The sequence below is a fragment of the Orcinus orca genome, chromosome 1 (genome assembly GCF_937001465.1).
Source record: "Orcinus orca chromosome 1, mOrcOrc1.1, whole genome shotgun sequence".
Classification (NCBI taxonomy): Eukaryota; Metazoa; Chordata; class Mammalia; order Artiodactyla; family Delphinidae; genus Orcinus; species Orcinus orca.
Window position 1 is genome coordinate 181,407,867 of NC_064559.1, and position 23,603 is coordinate 181,431,469.

At 42.0% G+C, this 23,603-nt stretch overlaps 1 protein-coding gene across 6 annotated transcripts in view; it reads left to right on the top strand.

The window, feature by feature from the left end:
* Window positions 1-23,603, top strand: part of RHBDL2 (rhomboid like 2) — a 56,637-nt gene that overhangs the window by 4,902 nt on the left and 28,132 nt on the right. For 3 of the 6 annotated variants that reach the window (XM_033422085.2, XM_033422087.2, XM_033422089.2), the window contains exons 2-3: window positions 20,611-20,692; window positions 22,184-22,450. In XM_033422085.2, the coding sequence (XP_033277976.1) occupies window positions 22,205-22,450 (246 nt within the window). In that variant the 5' untranslated portion in view covers window positions 20,611-20,692; window positions 22,184-22,204. Of the gene's footprint in view, window positions 1-8,977; window positions 9,053-19,409; window positions 19,545-20,610; window positions 20,693-22,183; window positions 22,451-23,603 lie in introns of those variants that run through there. The other 3 variants (XM_033422086.2, XM_049695487.1, XM_004266421.4) reach the window with 3 other exon arrangements.

A 23,603-nucleotide genomic window follows, 5' to 3' on the forward strand; every position in this document is an offset into this window, starting at 1 on the left:
ACCTAGTAGCAGTCTCGGTTATCAGTTGAGGTATCGCAGCGCTTATGCTGAAGTCACCCTTATTTACTTAATAATGTCCCCAAAGCACAAGAGTAGTAATGCTGACAGTTTGGATATGCCACAGAGAAGCCATAAAGTGCTTCCCTTAAGTGAAAAGGTGAAAGTTCTTGACTTAATAAGGAAAGAAAAATGGGGACTTCCTTGGCAGTCCAGTGGTTAGGACTCTGTGCTTCCATTGCAGGGGCACGAGTTCGATCCCTGGTAGGGGAGCTAAGGTCCCACAGGCTGCGTGGAGTGGCCAAAAAAGTAAATAAGGAAAGAAAAAGAATCGTATGCTGAGGTTGCTAAGATCTATGGTAAAAATGAATCTTCTGTCTGTGAAATTGTGAAGAAGGAAAAAGAACTTTGTGCTAGTTTTGCTGTCTCACCTCAAACTGCAAAAGTTATGGCCACAGAGCATGATAAGTGCTTAATTAAGATGGAAAAGGCATTAAATTTGTACAATAAGGTATTTGGAGAGAGACTGCATTCACATAACTTTTATTACAGTATATTGTTTTAATTATTCTATTTTATTATTAGTTATTATTGTTAATGTCTAATTTATAAATTAAACTTTATCATAGGTATGTACCTATAGGAAAAAAAACATTGTATGTCTAGGATTTGGTGCTATCCGCAGTTTCAGGCATCCACTGAGGGTCTTGGAATGTATCTCTGTGGATAAGGGGGGACTACTGTATACTGTGTTGGAACAATTTACAGTCTTTATTCCGCACTGGATAGAGAGGGCCTGGGGAACAGGAAGTGGTTTTGTTTTTGTTTTTTTCTTTGTGTTTCCAAAGCCTAACCTATACAAGGCATTCAGGGTATGTTGTCCAATGAAGTCACACATCACATAAGATTCATTGGTTATCAAACCATAGTGTATATGAGAATCCCTTGGGAAGCTGTTAAAGAGACAGGCAGATTCCTGGGCAAGACCCCAGCCCAGAATCCAAATCTCTAGGGCAGGGGGTTTGAGTCTTGGCTTCACATTAAAAAATCCCAGTGCCCAGGCCCTAGCTCCAGAGGCCCTAATTCCACTAATCGGGGTGAGCTCAGATATCGACACTGTTTTACAGTCTCCTCAGACAGTTCTGATGTGTATCCAGGGTTAAGAACTACTGCCCTAGGATTAGAACCAGCCATCTTCACCTGACTTCTCCAGATGATTCTGAGGTAGATGGTGACCAGCTGTCCTTGGTGTGCCCAGGACTATCCTGATGTTAGCACCCTAAGTCCCATATCCCAAGAAATCCCTAGTCCTGTGCAGATCAGCACAGTTGGTCATTATCAGTGGACCGTTGTAGATGAGGCAGTGAAAGCCTTTTTGAAAAATACCTGGAAATGTCTAATGAAAGCAATGATTCTGCCTCCTTACTTAAGGCACTGAAATAGTATCATAATGTTATCAAACAGAGCCAACTCCTTGAATTAAGGAGGGTTGTCGCAGAGCACTGCGCTCTGGTGGGCTAGGTCATTAACCTAGTTAAATAGTGTGTCTGTCTTTGGGAATTCTTCCAGACTCTATTCCTTAGTGTACATGAGGCAGCTTTGAAAGCCTGACCACAATCAATAAGGATGATGTGTTGAGGATAGTATGAGATACAAGGTGAAGTTTTTGTCTCTACACCAGTACATGTTATTATTACTATTATTCATATTATAATAGAGTACACAAATATATGTAATATCTTAAATAGCTCTGTGGGGTGGCAGTGGGGTATAGTAGAGCAGATCAGGATCTAGCCTCAGAAGAATGGGATTTTGCTCTGGCTTTGCTATGACTAGGTGTGCAATCATGGGTTCCTCTTTTTGCTTTAGTCGTTCATCTGTAAAATGGGAATAAAAATGGCGTCTTCTTCACAAGGCAGCTGGGAGGCTTCATCAAAATAACATGAGTGGGGGCTTCCCTGGTGGCGCAGTGGTTGGGCGTCCGCCTGCCGATGCAGGGGACGCCGGTTCGTGCCCCGGTCCGGGAGGATCCCACACGCCGCGGAGTGGCTAGGCCCGTGAGCCATGGCCGCTGAGCCTGTGCGTCCGGAGCCTGTGCTCCGCAACGAGAGAGGCCACGACAGTGAGAGGCCCGCGTACAGAAAAAAACCAAAAACAAACAGACAAAAAAACATGAGTGGGACTTCCCTGGCGGTCCAGTGGTTAAGACTTCACTTTCCAACGCAGGAGGTACGGGTTCGATCCCTGGTCAGAGAGCTAGGATCCCACATGCCTCGTGGCCAAAAAAACCAAAACATAAAACAGAAGCAATATTGTAACAAATTCGATAAAGACTTTAAAAATGGTCCATATCAAAAAGAAAAATCTTAAAAAACAAACAAACAAACAAGTGATGGGAATTCCCTGGCAGTCCAGTGGTTAGGACTCAGCACTTTCACTGCCGTAGGCCCAAGTTCCATCCCTGGTCGGGGAACTAAGATCCCGCAAGCTGCATGGTATGGCCGAAAATTAAAAAAACAAACAAAAAACAAACCAACCAACAAACAAATCCCCACAAGTGAAAGTGGTTCTGTGGGTTGGGAAGGGGAGGTATCGTGATTGTCTTTGAATGGGAGAGGCACAAAGAAGTTATTCCACTGAGAGGCCTTGTACGTGACCAAGGTCCTGGTGCCCTGCTGCGCGCAGCCGCAGCCACAGCTGTGGGACTGCCTACCTCAGCTGCCCTCACAATTGAGGGCAAGTGTGCTTTGCTTCAGGAAGAAGGAAAACTTCTGGAAAAGGTGGTTTGTGAAGGCATTTTTTTTCTTTTTTTGTTTTAAAATCCTTTGCCTATTTGTTTCAAGTGTATTCTCAGAGATGTAGCAAAAAGAAAACAACCACAACCACAAACCTATAAGTTTGAAAAGCTGGTTCTTAATTTCTGGAGCTAAAAAAGCACTTTTTCAGGCTATAACCACAGAGCGATTGCTGCAGGCCTCTGGGATGGGGCATAATAATGGTTTGCAGTGTGATGAAGGAGGCTGTTAGTTTCTGTGGTCCCTAGGCCAAAGTGGCCTCTCCAATTTCCAGGTTGCCTAGCAACACCACCAAAAGTCTCCCCATTAGGCCCAGCTGGGCAGCAATTGGGTACACCCAGCCTAGTCTGTCGCCCAGCCTCCTGGGCACCCTGGCCACATCAAGGCTGGACTTGTCCTCTGCAAGGGCCTTCCTGGTACCGATGAGTGGGTGGCCAGCTGTTTAAAAAAAACACAATTCAGATGTTTGAACCCTATTTGTTTGAATGCAGCTGGGAAACAGCACAAGTGAATGATCAAAAGCGTCTTCTGCCAAAGAGGAGTTGTCCTAAGATTGGTGCCCTTGGCAGCGCTCTCCTGGGTGAGGTGAAGAAGGGAAGTTGAGCCTAACTTAGTCCTCGGGTTCTCAGAGAATCAAATCCTTTTCCTTTCCTGGACGCCTGTCTCCATCTTGATTCCCTGTGGCAGGAATGGGAGTGGTGGGGATTCCCAGCCCTGCCTGCCAGTTCTTCTGTAGCTCCCATCTGGGAACTCTCAGCGTCTAGTCTGGGCCTGTTTGGGGAGATGGAAGAAGAGGGAGGTTAGGGAAGAGGGAAGGATGGGATGAAAATAATCAAAATAAATGTGCACACTTCTTGAACACTTGTTACCTAGAGATCACAGGGCAGAGCAACACACGGGGTCTTTGGAGTCAAGACACCTTCAAAGGCTCCTGTCCTAGCCTTCTCCTCACTAGCTGTATGACCTTGAGCAAGTTACTCTGGAAGCCTGAGTTTCCTTATCCATAAAATGGGGATGTTATCCCACCTTACAAGGTTGTTGTAAGCAGCAATGAAGAGAGTGCTCGTAAAGTGTTTAGCATAGAACCTGGCACACAGTAGGTGCTCACTATTATGGCAACTCTTTCATTTGATTCTTACAATAATTCTGTAAGATATTGAGCAAAGTAGAACTCGGGTCTTCACAGTGCCAAGCACAAGGACTGGTGCTCCTCAAAGACAGGTGACACTCCCTTTTTTAACCCCTACGGCATGGTGGCTCTGCAGGTCTCCTCTGACAACTCAGTGATGGCAGAATGATGATGGCGGGGGGGGGGGGGGCATGTGCAGAGGAAAAGTGTGAGGGAAAGTACTTTTCAGTTTAAAGTAACACAAAACTCTTAGTTAACGTGGTGTACGTGGAATTCCTCTCTCCTTCCCTTCTTCCTTCCAGTATTCTTTTAAATAAACTTCATATTTTGTAACAATTTTAGATTTACATAAAAGTTGCAGAGAGTTTGTTTACCTTTTACTCAGATACTTTTCTGAACACCTGTGCACCAGGAACTTTCTGGGCATGAGGAATACAGCAATAAAACTGTGTCTACCTTCCGAAGATCACAGAGATTGTGAGATGGAGTGGACCTTGGAGAGCCTTGTCTGTGGTTCTCAAAGGTGCTGAGGCCTCCCCTTCACTGGTATAAGTGTCAGGAATTTAATAAATCTATTAAATTAGTTTCTTCAGGACTGGGGCCCAGGAATCTGTATAAAAGCAAATGTTGAAAAACAAATGCCTGAGGGGATTCTAAGGCATAGCCAGTGTGGGGAACCGCTGGTCTAGTCCAGAGTGTTCCCTGTGCAGGTGAGAGGACTGTGGCTCAGAGTTGGGAAGGGACTTGCTCCAGGTCACACAGCCAGGAAGTGGCAGAGTGAGACTGATAAACAGATCCCCTAGTTCTGTGCTGTCCTTACACTGTGTCTCCCAGACACAGAACAAGAAATGAGTTTAGCTTGCAACAGGAAGACCCCAGATAGAGTTTAGAAGAGTTCCTTGGCTCTTCAGGTGTAGTAGTTAGGGTCTTGGTTGCAAGGGATTCTGATTCTGATTCTGACCAGTAAATGAATTTTATTGAATGCCCATTGGGTAGTAAAATTTAAAAAATCTATTTCGCTCATCGTACTCACACTTCTGGCACCAAATGTGTGGGTTTTCCACACCGTGCAATTCTGACACTGGCTACCCCACTGATTAAGGGCTCAGTCCCATAAGACTGCTCCCTACTTCAGATGCCAACTGCAAGCCTGGGCTTCCAATGCTTCCGACCAAATGGCTATAAATTGGGGGTTTCTGTGACCTCCCCCCGCTTGTGTTCTATAATTTGCCAGAATAGCTCACAGAACTCAGGAGAGGGCATTACCTACTATTATCAGTTTAGTAGAAAGATTACAACGCAGGAGCAGCCAAATGGAAGAGGGGCGTAGGGCAAGGGGAAGGGATGCAAAGCTTCCGCACCCTCTCTGGGTGCAGCACCTTGATCTGTCCTCCAACCTGGAAGCTCTCCAAACCCATTTGTTTAGGATTTTTATGGAGGTTCCATCACATAGGGATGATTGATTAAATTATTGACCACTGGTCATTAAACTCAATCTCGAGCCCTTTTCCCTATCCCACAAGTGGGGACTGAAAGTTCCAACCCTCTAATCACATGGTTGTTTCCTCTGGTAACCAGGTCCCACCCTCTAAGAATCACTTCATTAGCATAAACTCAGGTACAGTTGAAAAAAACTTACTATGAATAACAAAAGATACTCCTCTCACCCCTATCACTCAGGAAATTCCAAGGGTTTTAGATCGGTGCCTGGAACCGGGGATGAAGACCGAATATGTATTTCTTAGTATATCATAATATCATGGTAGATTACAAAATCACTGGAAGGAAGCAAAGTTTGGGAAATAAGCAGAAACACACGGAGACCAGGCACCTACAAGTACACCAAAATCACAGAGCCAGGTAGGCAAAGACAGCCCCCTTGTCGCTGCTGCATGCTCTTCACTTCAGCCTACATCAAAGACACAGATGGCATTGGATTCTGGGTGCCACACTGACTCCAATGGCAAGGCTGGATGGACACCAGATACCGCTGCCACTGCTTTAACGTACACTGCTGTAAGAATCTTCCCCATCCCCAGCTCCAGTCCCCCAAATTCTAAGCAAATGCAGCTGATTGTTCAAGCCTAGGTCACATACCTGAGCTCTAGCCACCTAAGGACCTGGAAAAGTGAGTACTGAGCATTTTTAGCTTTTGTACTGGGAAGTGGTCCCTGCTGCCCACCCAGATTCATGAGATGAGGAATTCACCGAGAAAAACCGACAAATGACCATTACATGTGTTATCAAAAGAATACAGTGGAAGCGTTATAGAACCAAACCTGGGTTGACTGGCCTACACGCTAAAGTCAATCTACTGACACCAGGTTTTGGTGAAGGAAAGTGCAGTGTTTACTGCAGGGCACCAAGCAAGGAGTCCAGGGCAGCAAGTGCTCAAAACACCTGAATTCCCCGATGAGTTTCAGCAAAGCATTTTTTTTTTTTTTTTTTTTTGCGGTACGCGGGCCTCTCACTATTGTGGTCTCTCCCGTTGCGGAGCACAGGCTCCGGATGCGCAGGCTCAGCGGCCATGGCTCACGGGCCCAGCTGCTCCGCGGCATGTGGGATCTTCCCAGACCGGGGCACGAACCCGTGTCCCCTGCATCGGCAGGCGGACTCTCAACCACTGCGCCACCAGGGAAGCCCAGCCAAGCATTTTTTAAAGGCAAGGTGAGGGAGGCGTGACCCAAGGTATGTGATCAGCTGGTATACAATTCTCTGATGGTGAGGAACAGGGTGGTATCACAGGAGTTAACATTATCAATCCTTAGGCTCCAGTAGGCCTGGGGACTACGTGGTCACGATCATCAGGTAGTTAACGTCTTCCATTTGGTGGGTGGTTTAGCATCTGCAAAACAACTCAGGAAATGTGCATCAGATACTATTATCTAGGTACTTCAGAGAGGAGCTAAAGCAGAGGATATGAGGGAGAGGTCTGTCCCGGGAAGGCCCCATAGCCCATAGGGTCCTGCTTGGTTATGGAAGTCATTGACTTAAAATTTTCTGGCTATAATTTATAAGAATTTTGGGAGACACTATGTGGTATTGAAACTGCTAGGAGGCATTTCAGGGGGCTCTGAGGACCTCCAATCCTTTATGTCTCAGCGCATTAAGAATTCAGCGAGAGGCAAAGTGATAGATAAGAAGTGATTTATTAGAATAGGACGCTTGTGATGCTTACCATCGGGCGGGTGAGAAGGTGCCGGAAGAACTTAGTGAGCTACAGTTTCATAATCAAAGGAAAAGTGGGGAGGGGGAAAAGACCATCTTCCTCATTTTTGAGTAGACGTCACACTTCCATCATCAGCTCCTCCTCTATGTTGGGGCGGGGAGTTTTCTTGTCCCTACGTGGTCAAGCCAGGACTGTCATGGCACTATGGAAAAATTATTTCAGGTCTCAGTACAATGAGGGTCTTTCACTTTGAAATGTCACCTTTCCATAAATTATTGTTTTTTTATGTGTGCAGAGAGCATGTCCTAAGGGTCGTTAACTTACTGAGCTCACTGGACAGGATGTGGGTCTCATGCCACCATTGTGTTATTGTTTGGGGGCATGTCTCATGCTTCTGTAGCATGGTTTCGCTGCTAAGCAAGCCTGCTTGGTTTTATGGTTAAGCAAACCTGCTTTCTTGAGTGATCATTAATTTACAGGGGTCTCCCATAATTTTTTCTTTACTTACAATCCTCTGGTGGAAATAACTATTTATCTACTTTGTCCCTTTACTCTGTCCATATCAGTATATAGTGAATGAGGGCACCTAAAAGGTCTTTGGAAAAATCCCTTGCCAATGTCGAGTCTCCTGGGTAAATCTTTTTTTTGGCCACACCACGTGGCATGCAGGATCTTAGTTCCCCCACGAGGGACCGAACCCACACCCCCTGCGGTGGAAGAGCAGAGTCTTAACCATTGGACTGCCAGGGGAGTCCTAAATCTTCTTACGGAAATCTCTTCTTCTACAGATTTTTCTTTTTTTTTTTTCAGATTTTTCTTTTTTAAAGGCAGATGATTGTTCTGGATAAATGAGCACAGCCTGCTCTTTCCAATCTTTGGCCAACACACTGGCTACATGACTCGTAACACGAGCAATGCTTATACCAGGTAGGGTCAGGAAGTAGGAAAGTTCTTTCCACTTTTCCTCTTCTTAAGAATAATTGGTAACTTGAAGGGAAGGTCTTTGGTTCCTGAACATCTCCATTTTTAACCAGAAGGCTATGAGTCTTTTCTACTCTTCCAACATTCTTTTTAACAATCCACCCCCAGTTGTTCCCTAAGGGTAAGATGAGAACATTTCACAGCAGGGCCACCCACTTTTGATCTGAATGTGTGTGTGTGTGTGTGTGTGTGTGTGTGTGTGTACGTGTGTATTTCAACAAAGAGTTGGCAGCCACTTGCTGCAGATAAGAGGTAGGAGGTGAGGCATGATATCAAGTCAACATTAAAGAAAGCTCAGGAAACCTGCATGATCTTTGCTTAATGAGTAGGAAAGCACAGTCAGTGTAGGAAACAATTTCACTCAATGAGTAACGCTGTGATGAGACTGACCAAGTAGATAATTTGATAGCTGTGGATGTTTTTATATCTCTGTGAGACTGTAATGTGTTGTAATCATTGCTGGCTTGTTTTTGAGGTTCTTGTGCTGTCAGACTGAGCCTCTGACAATTCTGGTAATCTAGAAAATTCAGATACTCTATCCCAACTATGACCTATAGAACCCATGGAGTATACAGGCCACACCTACACAATTAATGACATGATCTTAGATTAGACTTGCTTTGTGAGGCCCTAGGGAGGGAAACCTTGGACCCAGGAGCAGAAGGGCTGGTGAGCAGATTTCAGCACAGTGTAAGGATGAACTACCTAAGAAGTAGAACTATCAGAAAATACAACAAGCCAATTAAAGTACATTCAGGTTCTTCGTAATTTTTCACTACTCTGAATAGTTCTGCACTGGACATCTTTGAAAGATAGCCTTGAGTACTCGCTCAAATACATTTGTAGCATAGATTTCTAGGAGTAGAAAGGTTCTGTTGAAAGGTATATGCTTTTCATATTTTATAGATACTGCCCAATTGCCTTGTGAAAATGCTGCATCAATTTATACCTCTTAAACTGCACCCATTTCCACACAGCCTTGTAAGTATGAATCAGTCTATTTCATTGTTGCCAATCTGGTCAGTAATGTTTCCAATGTGGTGAACTGTGCTCAGAAACTCAGGTGTGGATGCAGAAGATAAACAGGAATGGCAGGGACGGGGACTGTCAGACTAGAAGCAGCACCTGTGAGCATCAAGCAAGATGCTGGAGATGAGATGAACCAGAGAGGGGCCTCTACCCCCAAGGAACAGGCGCCCAGACAGGTACAGAAGTCAGAGTGTGACAGTGTCTGACCGAGAAGAGAGGTCAAAACAAAATGCCACCATCAAAAAAAAAAAAAAAAAAAAAAAAAATGCCACCATCACTACCAACATGTTCATCTGTTTCTGGAATCTACAGTAGGTAGGACTAGATGTCGGATCCCTTTACTGCACGTGCCAAGGAAGAAAGCAGACACACAGTGAGTCTTAGCTAAACTGAATGGGTCAGATACCTTTGCAGCACAGGAAACATATTTCACTAAAATATCTAAAATGATGGGCTTGAAGTTGTAACATTTCTGGAAATTTTGAAATCTGGAAAAAAGAAAAATTGCGGGGAAATGTAATCCTTGTTTCTCTAGCTCCTTTTATAGATATAAAGTTGTGTTATTCACAATGTGGAACTTTCCTCATGAAATGATCATGTGTGATATTTAAATTTACAATAGGGCTTATTAACACAATGTTAATCACTCCTAATTGAACTTTTTTTTTTTTTTTTTTTTTTGCCGTGCGCGGGCCTCTCACTGTTGTGGCCTTTCCCGTTGAGGAGCACAGGCTCTGGACGCGCAGGCTCAGCGGCCATGGCTCACGGGCCCAGCCGCTCCACGGCATATGGGATCTTCCCAGACCAGGGCACGAACCCGTGTCCCCTGAATCGGCAGGCGGACTCTCAACCACTGCGCCACCAGGGAAGCCCTGAACTTATTTTTTAAAATGCCTTAATATTTGTGTTTAAGAGCTGCTGATCTTAAATCCATACTCGTTTTGCCATTTATGAGACATGAAAGAAACTATAAATAATCATTAATATGCAACGAAAATTAATAAAATAGTTATCTCTACAGACTTAATGTCTGACCCTGGGAGGCTGGGTGAGTGGGAGGTAAGAAGCCTTTATTTTCAGCAAAGTTACTGGGGAAAAATAAATAAAAGGGGAATTCTCTTCTTCTCTAAATTTACTGGATATAACCTATTGTAATGTGGGACCTTGCCTAATGGAATACATTTGAAAATGAATTGTGACCTGATTCCTAGTAACTTGCAGTGTGAAAATAGACCCCAGACTCAGCCCCATCCCTTCCATTTGTCCATCCATCCATCCACACACCCACTCATCCATCCATCCATAACCAGTAATAACTAGTAATTATGGAGTGTTTACTATGTGCCAGAAACTGTTCTAAGTGCTTTACATGCATTGTCTCAAATAATTTCCCCCATAATGCTATGAGGTAAGGGCTATCACGATCCCGACTTTAAAATGGGATCTGAAGATTTTCCAATAAATTAAACATAGAATTACCACATGACCCAGCGATTCCACTCTTAGGTATATACGCAAAAGGATTGAAAACAGGTATTCAAATAAAAACTTGTATGGGAATGTTCATAGCAGCTCTATTCACAGTAGCCAAAAGGTGGAAATGATCCAAATGCCCTTCAACAGATGAATGGATAAACAATATGGTTTTGTTTGTATATCTGTCTATACAATGCAGTATTATTCAGCCATAAAAAGGAATGATGTACTGACACATGCTACAACACAGATGAACCTTGAAGACTTTTCTAAGTAAAAGAAGCCAGACTCAAAAGGCCACATATTTTATGATTCCATTTATATGAAATATCTAAAATAGGTAAATCCATAGAGACAGAAAGTACATTAGTGGGTGCCAGTGGCTGGAGGGAGGGGGCAATGGGGAGTGACTGCTTAGTGGGTATGGGGGATTTGTCTGGGGTGATGAAAAAGTTCTGGAACTACATAGTCGTGATGGTTGCACAACACTGCAAATGTATTTAACGTTACCGGATTGTACACTTTTAAATGGTTAATTTTATGTTTATTTTACCACAATTCTTAAAAAATGTAATTTGAGGCTCAGAGAATTTGAGTGACTTACTTAAGGTTACTTTACAGCTGATAGGTTGTAGAGCTGTGTTTTAATCCCAGTCATCTGGCTCTATGGCTCATGACTTTAAAAAAAAATTCCAGTGAAAAACTTTATTTTGGGCCATTTAGGAAGTTTAGATACACTGGACTGAGCTGAAAATATCAGTAGCATTGGATACCGTTGATTAAGCCCATGCTGGTGACAAACAGTATGTTCTATCTAGTCTTCACAGTGACCTTGAAAAGTTAATATTATTGTGTTTGTGTGTGTTTGTGGTAAAATAGACATGACATAAAATTTACCCTTTTTACCGTTTTTAAGTGTACAATTCATGGCATTCACTGCATTTACACTGTTATCCATCTCCAGAACTTTTTCATCTTCCCAAACTGAAACTCTGTATAGTACCGATGAAACATATAACTCCCCATTCCCCCTGTCCCCCCGCCATTCTATGGCTCATGGTCCCAGGTCCAGGGCTATTGTCTGGGGTTGCACATAAAAATAAGACATGACCACTTTCCAGGTCTGTCTAGCCTGTGTACCTGCCCTCTAGTGACCTTGACACTGTGTCTTTCTCCACCACATTAGAGAAGTCCGGTTGCAGGACGACAGTCGTTGAAGTGTGCAGAGGATCCTCTGTGGCCTGTGGCTGGGGAGCGGGAGAAGGAAGCCAGGCAATGGAATATGGTTGGGATGAAAGGCAGGGATGAAGGCATTACAACAGGAAGCTCTGTTAGGAAGGGTGAAGATGAGAATTGGGAAGATACTGCTTGTCTTCTTTCTTCCTGGATTGTTCGGAGGAGTACGTGAGAATTTGCATGAGGATGTGCTTTGAAGAGACTGGGGTGCTCTGCACACTTCCGTAGGACTCACATCATGACTGAAGTGGACTTGTTTTAAGGGCATAACTCAGCAGAGCAGTTTTAGTGGGGGATGCAGATGATAAGATGTTTAGTGGATACAAACTCCTCCTTCAAGACACTAGGCCACAAGGGGAGGGAAGAAATAGTACAGTGCTTGAGACTTTAGGGTCCAGCAAAGGTCTCACAGATATGACTTTGTTTTTATTATATCTTATTTTTTTTAAGTTTAAGGTGTACAGCATAATGATTTGACTTACATACATCACGAAATGATTACCACAGTAAGTTTAGTGAACATCTGTCATCTCATATAGACAAAACATTAAAGAAATAGAAACAATTGTTTTTCCTTGTGATGAGAACTCTTGGGATTTACCATCTTAACAACTTTCATTTATAATGTACAGCAGTGTTCATTATCTTTATCATGTTGTACATTACATCCCTAGTACTGTTCTCTTATAACTAGGAGTTTGTACCCTTTGACTACCTTCATCTAATTCCCCTCCCACTCACCCCTTTGGTAGCCACAAATCTGATCTCTTTTTTTATGAGTTTGTTTTCGAAGCATAATTGACCTACAACACTGTTAGTTCCTGGTGTACAACACAGTGATTTGTTATTTCTGTACATTTCAAAATGATCACCATGAAAAGTCTAGTTGTCATCTGTCACCATACAAAGCTATTACATAATTATTGACTGTATTCCCCACACTGTACATTTCATATCTGTGACATTTATTTTGTAACGGAAAGTTTGTACTTCTTAATGTCCCACCTTTTTCTCACCTCCTCCCACCACCACCACTCTGGCAACCACCTGTTTGTTCTCTGTATCTATGACTCTGTTTCTGTTTGGTTGTGTTTGTTCATTTGTTTTGTTTTTTATTTTACTTTTTACTTTTTATTTATTTATTTTCCTTGTGCTGGGTCTTAGTTGTGGCATGAGGGATCTTTAGTTGCGGCATGTGGACTCTTAGCTGTGGCATGCATATGGGATCTAGTTCCCCAACCAGGGATTGAACCTGGGTCTGCTGCACTGGGAGCTTGGAGTCTTACCCACTGGACCACCAGGGAAGTCCCTGTTTTGATTTTTAGATTACACATATAAGTGAGATCATACAGTATTTGTCATTTCTTTTAGCATAATACCCTCTAGGTCCATCCATGTTGCTGCAAATGGCAAGATTTCATTCTTTTTCATGGCTGAGAAATATTCCTGTGTGTGTGTGTGTATGCACACACACACACCACATCTTCTCTCTCCATTCATCTATTGATGGGCACTTAGGTTGCTTCCATATCTTGGCTGTTGTATATGATGCTGCAATGAACATAGGGGGGCATATATCTGTTCTAGTGTTTTCGTTCTCTTTGGATAAATGCCCAGAAGTGGAATTGCTGGTTCATATGGTAGTTCTATTTTTAATTTTTTGAGGAACCTCCATACTGTTTTCCATAGTGGCTGCACCAATTTACATTTCTACCAACAGTGCATGAGGGTTCTCTTCTCCACATTCTGGCCAACACTTGTTATGTTGACTTTTTGATAACAGCCATTCTGAAAGGTGTGAAGTGATTTGCAATTGTGGTTTTCTTGGTGGGGGGGGGCACACCTCACGGTTTGTGGGATCTTATTTCCCATACCAGGGATTGAATCCTAGGCCACGTCAGTGAAAGTGTGGAGTCCTAACCACTGGACTGCCAGGAAATTTTCCTCATTGTGGTTTTGATTGCCTTTCCCTGATGATTAGTGGTGTTGAGCATCTTTTCATGTGCCTGTTGACCATCTGTATGTCTTCTTTGGAAAAATGTCTATTCAGGTCCTCTGGCCGTTTATCTTTTCTTTTTTGAATTTTATTTATTTTTTTATACAGCACATTCTTATTAGTCATCCATTTTATACATATTAGTGTATATACGTCAATCCCAGTCTCCCAATTCATCCCACCACCACCACCCCCAGCCCCGCTTTACCCCCTTGGTGTCCATATGTTTGTTCTCTACATCTGTGTTTCTATTTCTGCCCTGCAAACCAGTTCATCTGTACCATTTTTCTAGGTTCCATGTATATGAGTTAATATACGATATTTGTTTTTCTCTTTCTGACTTACTTCACGCTGTATGACAGTCTCTAGATCCATCCACGTCTCTACAAATGACCCAATTTCATTCCTTTTTATGGCTGAGTAATATTCCATTGCATATATGTACCACATCTTCTTTATCCATTTATCTGTTGATGGGCATTTAGGTTGCTTCCATGACCTGGCTATTGTAAATAGTGCTGAAATGAACATTGGGGTGCATGTGTCTTTTTGAATTATGGTTTTACCTGGGTATATGCCCAGTAGTGGGATTGCTGGGTCATATGGTAATTCTGTTTTTAGTTTAAGGATCCTCCATACTGTTCTCCATAGTGGCTGTATCAATTTACATTCCCACCAACAGTGCAAGAGGGTTCCCTTTTCTCCACACCCTCTCCATCATTTGTTGTTTGTAGATTTTCTTATGATGCCTATTCTAACTGGTGTGAGGTGATACCTCATCATAGTTTTGATTTGCATTTCTCTAAGGATTAGTGATGTTGAGCATCTCTTCATGTGTTTGTTGGCCATCTGTATGTCTTCTTTGGAGAAATGTCTATTTAGGTCTTCTGCCCATTTTTGGATTGGGTTTTTGTTTTTGTAATATTGAGCTGCATGAGCTGTTTATATATTTTGGAGATTAATCCTTTGTCTGTTGATTTTGTTTGCAAATATTTTCTCTCATTTGAGGGTTGTCTTTTCATCTTGTTTGTGGTTTCCTTTGCTGTGCAAAAGCTTTTAATTTTCATTAGGTCCCATTTGTTTATATTTCCATTTCTCTAGGAGGTGGATCAAAAAGGATCTTGCTGTGATTTATGTTATAGAGTGTTCTTCCTATGTTTTCCTCTAAGAGTTTTATAGTGTCCGGTCTTACATTTAGGTCTCTAATCCATATTGAGTTTATTTTTGTATATGGTGTTAGGTAGTGTTCTAATTTCATTCTTTTACATGTAACTGTCCAGTTTTCCCAGCACCACTTATTGAAGAGATTGTCTTTTCTCCATTGTATATCCTTGCCTCCTTTGTCACAGATTAGTTGATCATAGGTGCATGGGTTTATCTCTGGGCTTTCTATCCTGTTACATTGATCTATATTTCTGTTTTTATGCCAGTACCATATTATCTTTTTTTTTTTTTTTTTTTCATATTATCTTGATTACTGTAGCTTTGTAGTATAGTCTGAAGTCAGGGAGTCTGATTCCTCCAGCTCCATTTTTTTCCCTCAAGACTGCTTTGGCTATTCGGGGTCTTTTGTGTCCCCATACAAATTTTAAGGTTTTTTGTTCTAGTTCTGTAAAAACTGCCATTGGTAATTTGACAGAGATTGCATTGAATCTGTAGATTTCTTTGGGTAGTATAGTCATTTTCACAATATTGATTCTTCTAATCCAAGAAAATGGTATATCTCTCCATCTGTTTGTATCATCTTTAATTTCTTTCTTCAGTGTCTTATAGTTTTCTGCATACAGGTCTTTTGTCTCCCTAGGTAGGTTTATCCCTAGGTATTTTATTCTTTTTGTTGCAATAGTAAATGGGAATGGTTCCTTAATTTCTCTTTCAAATTTTTCATCATTAGTGTATTAGAATGCAAGAGATTTATTTGCATTAATTTTGTATCCTGCTACTTTACCAAATTCATTGATTAGCTCTAGTAGTTTTCTGGTAGCATCTTTAGGATTCTCTATATATAGTATCATGTCATCTGCAAACAGTGACAGTTTTACTTCTTCTTTTCCAATTTGTATTCCTTTTATTTCTTTTTATTCTCTGATTTCCATGGCTAGGACTTCCAAAACTATGTTGAATAATAGTGGTGAGAGTGGACATCCTTGTCTTGTTCCTGATTTTAGAGGAAATGCTTTCCGTTTTTCACCATTGAGAATGATGTTTGCTGTGGGTTTGTTGTTTATGGCCTTTATTATGTTGAGGTAGGTTCCCTCTATGCCCACTTTCTGGAGAATTTTTATCATAAATGGCTGTTGAATTTTGTCAAAAGCTTTTTCTGCATCTATTGAGATGATCATATGGTTTTTCTTCTTCAATTTGCTAATATGGTGTATCACATTGTTTGATTTGTGTATATATATTGAAGAATCCTTGCATCCCTGGGATAAATCCCACTTGATCATGGTGTATGCTCCTTTTAATGTGTTGTTGGATTCTGTTTGCTAGTATTTGTTGAGGATTTTTGCAGCTATATTCATGAGTGATATTGGTCTGTAATTTTCTTTTTTTGTAGTATCTTTGTCTGGTTTTGGTATCAGGGTGATTGTGGCCTCATAGAATGAGTTTGGGAGTGCTCCTTCCTCTGCAATTTTTTGGAAGAGTTTGAGAAGGATGGTGTTAGCTCTTCTCTAAATGTTTGATAGAATTTGCCTGTGAAGCCATCTCATCCTGGGCTTCTGTTTGTTGGAAGATTTTTTTCATCACAGTTTCAATTTCATTACTTGTGATTGGTCTGTTCATATTTTCTGTTGCTTCCTGGTTCAGTCTTGGAAGTTTATACCTTGCTAAGAATTTGTCCATTTCTTCCAGGTTGTCCAATTTAGTGGCATAGAGTTGTTTGTAGTAGTCTCTTAGGATGCTTTGTATTTCTGCGGTGTCTGTTGTAACTTCTCCGTTTTCATTTCTAATTTTATTTTTATTTATTTATTTATTTATTTATTTATTTATTTTGCAGTATGCGGGCCTCTCACTGCTGTGGCCCCTTCCGCTGCGGAGCACAGGCTCCAGACGCGTAGGCCCAGCGGCCATGGCTCATGGGCCCAGCTGCTCCGCGGCACGCGGGATCCTCCCGGACCGGGGCATGAACCCACGTCCCTCACATCGGCAGGTGGACTCCCAACCACCGTGCCACCAGGGAAGCCCTCTAATTTTATTGATTTGAGTCCGCTCCCTCCTTTTCTTGATGAGTTTGGCTAATGGTTTATCAATTTTGTTTATCTTCTCAAAGAAACAGCTTTTAGTTTTATTGATCTTTGTTATTGTTTTCTTTGTTTTTATTTCATTTCTTTCTGCTCTGATCTTTATGATTTCTTTCCTTCTGCTAACTTTGGGTTTTGTTTGTTCTTCTTTCTCTAGTTCCTTTAGGTGTAGGGTTAGATTGTTTTTTTGAGATTTTTCTTGTTTCTTGAGGTAGGCTTGTATTGCTGTAGACTTCCCTCTTAGAACTGCTTTTGCTGCATCCCTTAGGTTTTGGATCATCGTGTTTTTATTGTCATTTGTCTCTAGGTATTTTTGATTTCCTCTTTGATGTCTTCAGTGATCTCTTGGTTATTTAGTAACATATTGTTTAGCCTCCACATATTTGTGTTTTTTACGTTTTTTTCCCCTGTAATTGATTTCTAATCTCATAGTGTTGTGGTCAGAAAAGATGGTTGATATGATTTCAAGTCTCTTAAACTTACTGAGGCTTGATTTTTGACCCAGGATGTGACCTATCCTGGAGAATGTTCCATGTGCACTTGAGAAGAAAGTGTAATCTGTTTTTGGATGGAATGTCCTATAAATATCAATTAAATCTATCTGGCCTATTGTGTCATTTAAAGCTTGTGTTTCCTTATTAATTTTCTGTTTGGATGATCTGTCCACTGGTGTGAGGTGTTAAAGCCCCTCACTATTATTGTGTTACTGTCAATTTCCTCTTTTATAGCTGTTAGCAGTTGACTTATGTATTGAGGTGCTCCTATGTTGGATGCTTATATATTTATAATTGTTATATCTTCTTCTTGGATTGGTCCCTTGATCATTACGTAGTGTCCTTCCTTGTCTCTTGTAACATTCTTTATTTTAAAGTCCATTTTATCTGACATGAATATTGCTACTCCAGCTTTCTTTTGATTTCCATTTGCATGGAATATCTTTTTCCATCCCCTCATTTTCAGTCTGTATGTGTCCCTAGGTCTGAAGTGGGTCTCTTGTAGGCAGCATATATATGGGTCTTGTTTTTGTATCCATTCAGTGAGCCTGTGTCTTTTGGTTGGTGCATTTAATCCATTCACGTTTAAGGTAATTGTCAATATGTATGTTCCTATTACCATTTTCTTAATTGTTTTGGGTTTGTTTTTGTAGGTCCTTTTCTTCTCTTGTGTTTCCCACTTAGAGAAGTTCCTTTAGCCTTTGTTGTAGAGCTGGTTTGGTGGTGCTGAATTCTCTTAGCTTTTGCTTGTCTGTAAAGCTTTTGATTTCTCCATCAAATCTGAATGAGATCCTCGCTGGGTAGAGTAATCTTGGTTGTAGATTCCTCCTTTTCATCACTTTAAGTATATCATGCCACTCCCTTCTGGCTTGTAGAGTTTCTGCTGAGAAATCAGCTGTTAACCTTATGGGAGTTCCCTTGTGTGTTATTTGTCATTTTTCCCTTGCTGCTTTCAATAAGTTTTCTTTGTCTTTAATTTTTGCCAGTTTGATTACTATGTGTCTCGGTGTGTTTCTCCTTAGGTTTATCCTGTATGGGACTCTCTGCACTTCCTGGACTTGGGTGGCTATTTCCTTTCCCATGTTAGAGAAGTTTTCGACTATAATCTCTTCAAGTATTTTCTTGGTCCTTTCTCTCTTTCCTCTCCTTCTGGGACCCCTATAATGCAAATGTTGTTTAGTTTAATGTTGACCCAGAGGTCTCCTAGGCTGTCTTCATTTTTTTTCAGTCTTTTTTCTTTATTCTGTTCCACAGCAGTGAATTCCACCATTCTGTCTTCCAGGTCACTTATCCGTTCTTCTGCCTCAGTTATTCTGCTATTGATTCCTTCTAGTGTATTTTTCATTTCAGTTATTGTATTGTTCATCTCTGTTTGTTTGTTCTTTAATTCTTCTAGGTCTTTGTTAAACATTTCTTGCATCTTCTCGATCTTTGCCTCTATTCTTTTTCTGAGGTCCTGGATCATCTTCACTATCATTATTCTAAATTCTTTTTCTGGAAGGTTGCCTATCTCCACTTCATTTAGTTGTTTTTCTGGGGTTTTATCTTGTTCCTTCATCTGGTACATAGTCCTGTGCCTTTTCATCTTGTCTGTCTTTCTGTGAATGTGGTTTTTGTTCCACAGGCTGCAGGACTGTCCTTCTTCTTGCTTCTGCTGTCTGCCCTCTGGTGGTTGAGGCTATCTAAGAGGCTTGTGAAAGCTTCCTGATGGGAGGGACTGGTGGTGGGTATAGCTGGGTGTTACTCTGGTGGGCAGAACTCAGTAAAACTTTAATCTGCTTGTCTGCTGATGGGTGGGGCAGGGTTCCCTCCCTGTTGGTTGTTTGGCCTGAGGCAACCCAGCACTGGATCACACCAGACTCTTTTGTTGGGCTAATGGCGGACTCTGGGAGGGCTCACGCCAAGGAGTACTTCCCAGAACTTCTGATGCCAGTGTCCTTGTCCTCACGGTGAGACATAGCCACCCGCTGCCTCTGCAGGAGACCCTCCAACACTAGCAGGTAGGTCTGGTTCAGTCTCCTATGGGGTCACTGCTCCTTCCCCTGGGTCCCGATATGCACACTACTTTGTGTGTGCCCTCCAAGAGTGGAATCTCTGTTTCCCCCATCCTGTCGAAGTCCTGTAATCAAATCCTGCTAGCCTTCATAGTCTGATTCTATAGGAATTCCTCCTCCCGTTGCTGGACCCCCAGGTTGGAAGCCTGATGTGGGGCTCAGAACCTTCACTCCATTGGGTGGACTTCTGTTGTGTAAGTGTTCTCCAGTTTGTAAGTCACCCACCCAGCAGTTATGGGATTTGATTTTATTGTGATTGTGCCCCTCCTACCATCTCATTGTGGCTTCTCCTTTGTCTTTGGATGTGGGGTATCTTTTTTGGTGAGTTCCAGTGTCTTCCCGTCAATGATTGTTCAGCAGTCAGTTTTGATTCCCGTGCTCTCGCAAGAGGGAGTGAGAGCATGTCCTTCTACTCTGCCATCTTGAACCAGTCTCTCCCTATGGCCGTTTTTCAATTGGCTTGTTTGTTTTCTTGATGTTGAATTGTATGAGTTCTTCATATATTTTGGATATCAACCCCTTGTTGGATATATCATTTGAAAACATCTTTTTCCATTCAGTAGGTGGCCTTTTCCTTTGTTGATAGTTTTCTTTGCTGTGCAAAAGCTTTTTAGTTCGATGTAGTCTCGTTTGTTTATTTTTGCTTTTGTTTACCTTGCCTGAGGAGACATATCCAAAAAAATATTGCGAAGACTGATATTAAATAGCAGACTGCCTGTGTTTTCTTCTAGAAGTTTTATGGTTTCAGGTCTTACATTGTAGTCTTTAGTCCATTTTGAGTTTATTTTTGTATGTGGTGTGAGGACATCTTTTCCCCATTGTATATTCTTGCCTCCTTTGTTGTAGATTAATTGCCTGTATAAGTATGAGTTCGTTTCTGGGCTCTCTATTCAGTTCCATTGATCTATGTGTCTGTTTCTGTGCCTGTACCATATTGTTTTGATTAATGTGGCTTTTTATATAGTTTGAAATCAGAGAGTGTGATACCTCCTGTTTTGTTTTTCTTTTTTAGGATTGTTTTGGCTGGATTACTTGTGAAACTAATAAAGCGTAAGCTTCAGACTTCTACTTGCATGGGCTCCTTCTAAAGCAGTGTATGTACATTTATAATTTTTTTATTTTGTAATTTTAATTTTATATTATTTTTTCCAAAGAACCCCCCCTCCCTAATTGTTTAAGCTTCAGGGTACACAAAATCTGTACCTACTCCTGCATAGAGGGCAAAAATCTAGTGAAATCCTATCATGCAGATGTAATCATGGTTAATTCTCCAGATGTTTTCCTGTGTGACAATATATTACTTCTTACAAAAATTGGATTGTACTCTATGTAGTATCTGGCAACATTATTTTTTTCCCTTAATATATTTGAGCTTCCCCCACCCCTATTTTTGACCTGAAAACATTTGATTGAAAGATTTAAATAGTTCAACCAGAAGTGAAATATAACAGAACTAAACCAAAAGGAGAAGGACAGTACAGCTAGCACCATGACACAGGGAGAGGAAAGAGTATGGAGAGCAGGCCTCACTGTTACAGACGTGCTGCCTCGGTAACCTATGTATCTGCTTGGTATCACCTAGCACAGCTGTAACTGTACAATTATTTGTGTAATTTTTATTGACCTCAGCCTCCTGCATGACATTTTAAACACTTTGGGATAGGGATGGTGGCCTGATACAGAGTAGGTGTTCAACAGGTATCTGTTGAATAAATCCTTGAGTGTTTGGATGTTGAGGATTGAGTTCAAGGGAATACTGGATGTGGAAATTAGTAGGAACTCAGCCAAGAGTGTCAGATGTCAGAGAATTGTTGGGAGGATGTGTTTTAGCGAGGGTGTTAATGTTGTATCTGGAGAACCAGTAAGGAAGGGTCTACTTAATTCCCAAGTGCTACAGAATGGGCAAGGTGGCATTTTAGAAAGGACACTGATAATTTAGAAGGAGAAGATGTGGGTTTAAATCATTTTTGAGGGGGGAATGGGAAGCGAAAATTTTAACCTATAATGGGGCCCCTAGCATAGTACCTGATATATAGTCAATGCTCAGTAAATCATTTTTGATTCTGAATCAGAAACTAGAGATCTGTGTGTGGCCTGGGAGCAGAAGCAAGATGAAACTAAGAAGGGAAAGGAGATTATTTACTTAAGCTGGACAAAGCTGAGTTCAGTTATGCAGTGAGCGTGGTTTGGGCTCTGAGATACTTCACCTCGTGGCAAAGCTACTTCTTACACTAGTGGTTGCTTTGAGAGTCAGTGGCAGAGGGGAAGGACTTGGTATGTGAGGTAGAGTTGCCATCCCGAATTTCCAGTCCATCCTTTGGGTGGTGTCAACAGGTAAATCCATAAATGACTTCTGGGGAGTCCTCTCCCTCAACTGGGGAGACTCTAGTGCTTTCTCACCATTACACACTGGTGACGAGGGTATGGATATTATGTATGTTTGGGCACCAGATCTTCAGCTGCCTTCTATTAACACACAGGAAAGGCATTGGAAACCAATGGTTGTGCCAGAGCGCCCAGGAAAGAGCCATGGCCCAAACACTATAGGGTCATCTGTTTTTCCCTGACATTCATGTCCCTTTCAGGTGGAGGGTGGACCCAGGATAATGGCTGCTGCTCATAATTTGGAAATGGAAGAGGACGTGAATCTAAATAGGGATAGAGAGATGAAAGAAATGCTGGAAGAGGAGGAAATGAGAGAGGACAGGGCAGGTAAAGATCCCTTCAGGCTTAAAAAGGTCCACAGGATTGTCTCAAAATGGATGCTTCCTGAACCGGTGCGAAGAACATACCTGGAAAGAGCTAACTGCCTCCCACCCCCTGTGTTCATCATCTCCATCAGCATTGCTGAGGTAAGCATTCGGGGTGGTGGGCACTGGTGCAAGGACCTCTGGGGGGTTGCACACACACTGCGGCTTTAGATCAGGTCTAGATAAGAGACTGAAAAACGTAAGAGGAGAGCTTGGCGATGGCAAGTACAGCACACACAGAACTCGACCTCACCCTCTCCAGAGTTCCCTTCCCAGGTTTTTCTTATGTTCCCAGTCACTTTTAGGCAAGGGTTGAGTTTTATTTTTCAAACAACTCCCCTGCCCAGCAGTGACCACAGTTTTAGTGGTTTCGTTTCATTTTAGTTTGTGGGGACTTTAGAAATCAAATAATTTTGGGGTTGCAAATTGGTTTGATCTCATGAACCAACTTTGACTGATTGGTAAGGTCTATCAGGAGCCATATATTTAGAAGAATTATAAGTTGCCTCCAGATTTCAGTAGGAAAAAAATGGGATCCTGTAATGATGTCTACTATGGGCAGCATGTAGTGGGTTTCAGACTCTGGTCTAGTGAGCCCTTTTGTTTTCCAGAAAAGAGTGCAAGGCCCAGAGACATGGGGCGATTTGCCCAAGGCCACATACTTAGTTATTTGGCCAGGACTGGGCTTCTCCTGAGCCTTATCTCACCCAGCTTTTTCTCCCACACCATGATGCCTCATAAAGGAATTGACAGAGGATGGCTGCCTGTGGGGTGTGACTTTAGGGCCATTAGGAAGTCATCCTCTTAATTCCCACTGATGCCTCAACTTCCTTATCAGGGACTGTATTGGTCAGGATTCTTTAAAGAAGCAGAACCAATAGGATGTATACACCCTCACACACACACACATTATCTATCTATGTATCTATCATCTATCTACATACACATGTATATGGAGAGAGAGAGATTGCTTTATTTTAAGGAATTGGCTCATGTAATTGTGGAGGTTTGGCAAGTTTAAAATCTACAGGGTAGGCCGGGACTGGAGACCTGGGGGTAAGACTTATAGTTGAAGGCCAAAGGCCATTTTCTAAAAAAAATTATTTTATTTATTTAATTAATTTTTTGGGTTGCGTTGGGTCTTAGTTGCGGCATGCAAGGTCTTTTGTTTTGTTGCACCTTGCGGGCTTCTCTCTAGTTGTGGCGCACGGGCTTAGTTGCCCCACGGCATGTGGGATCTTAGTTCCCCAACCAG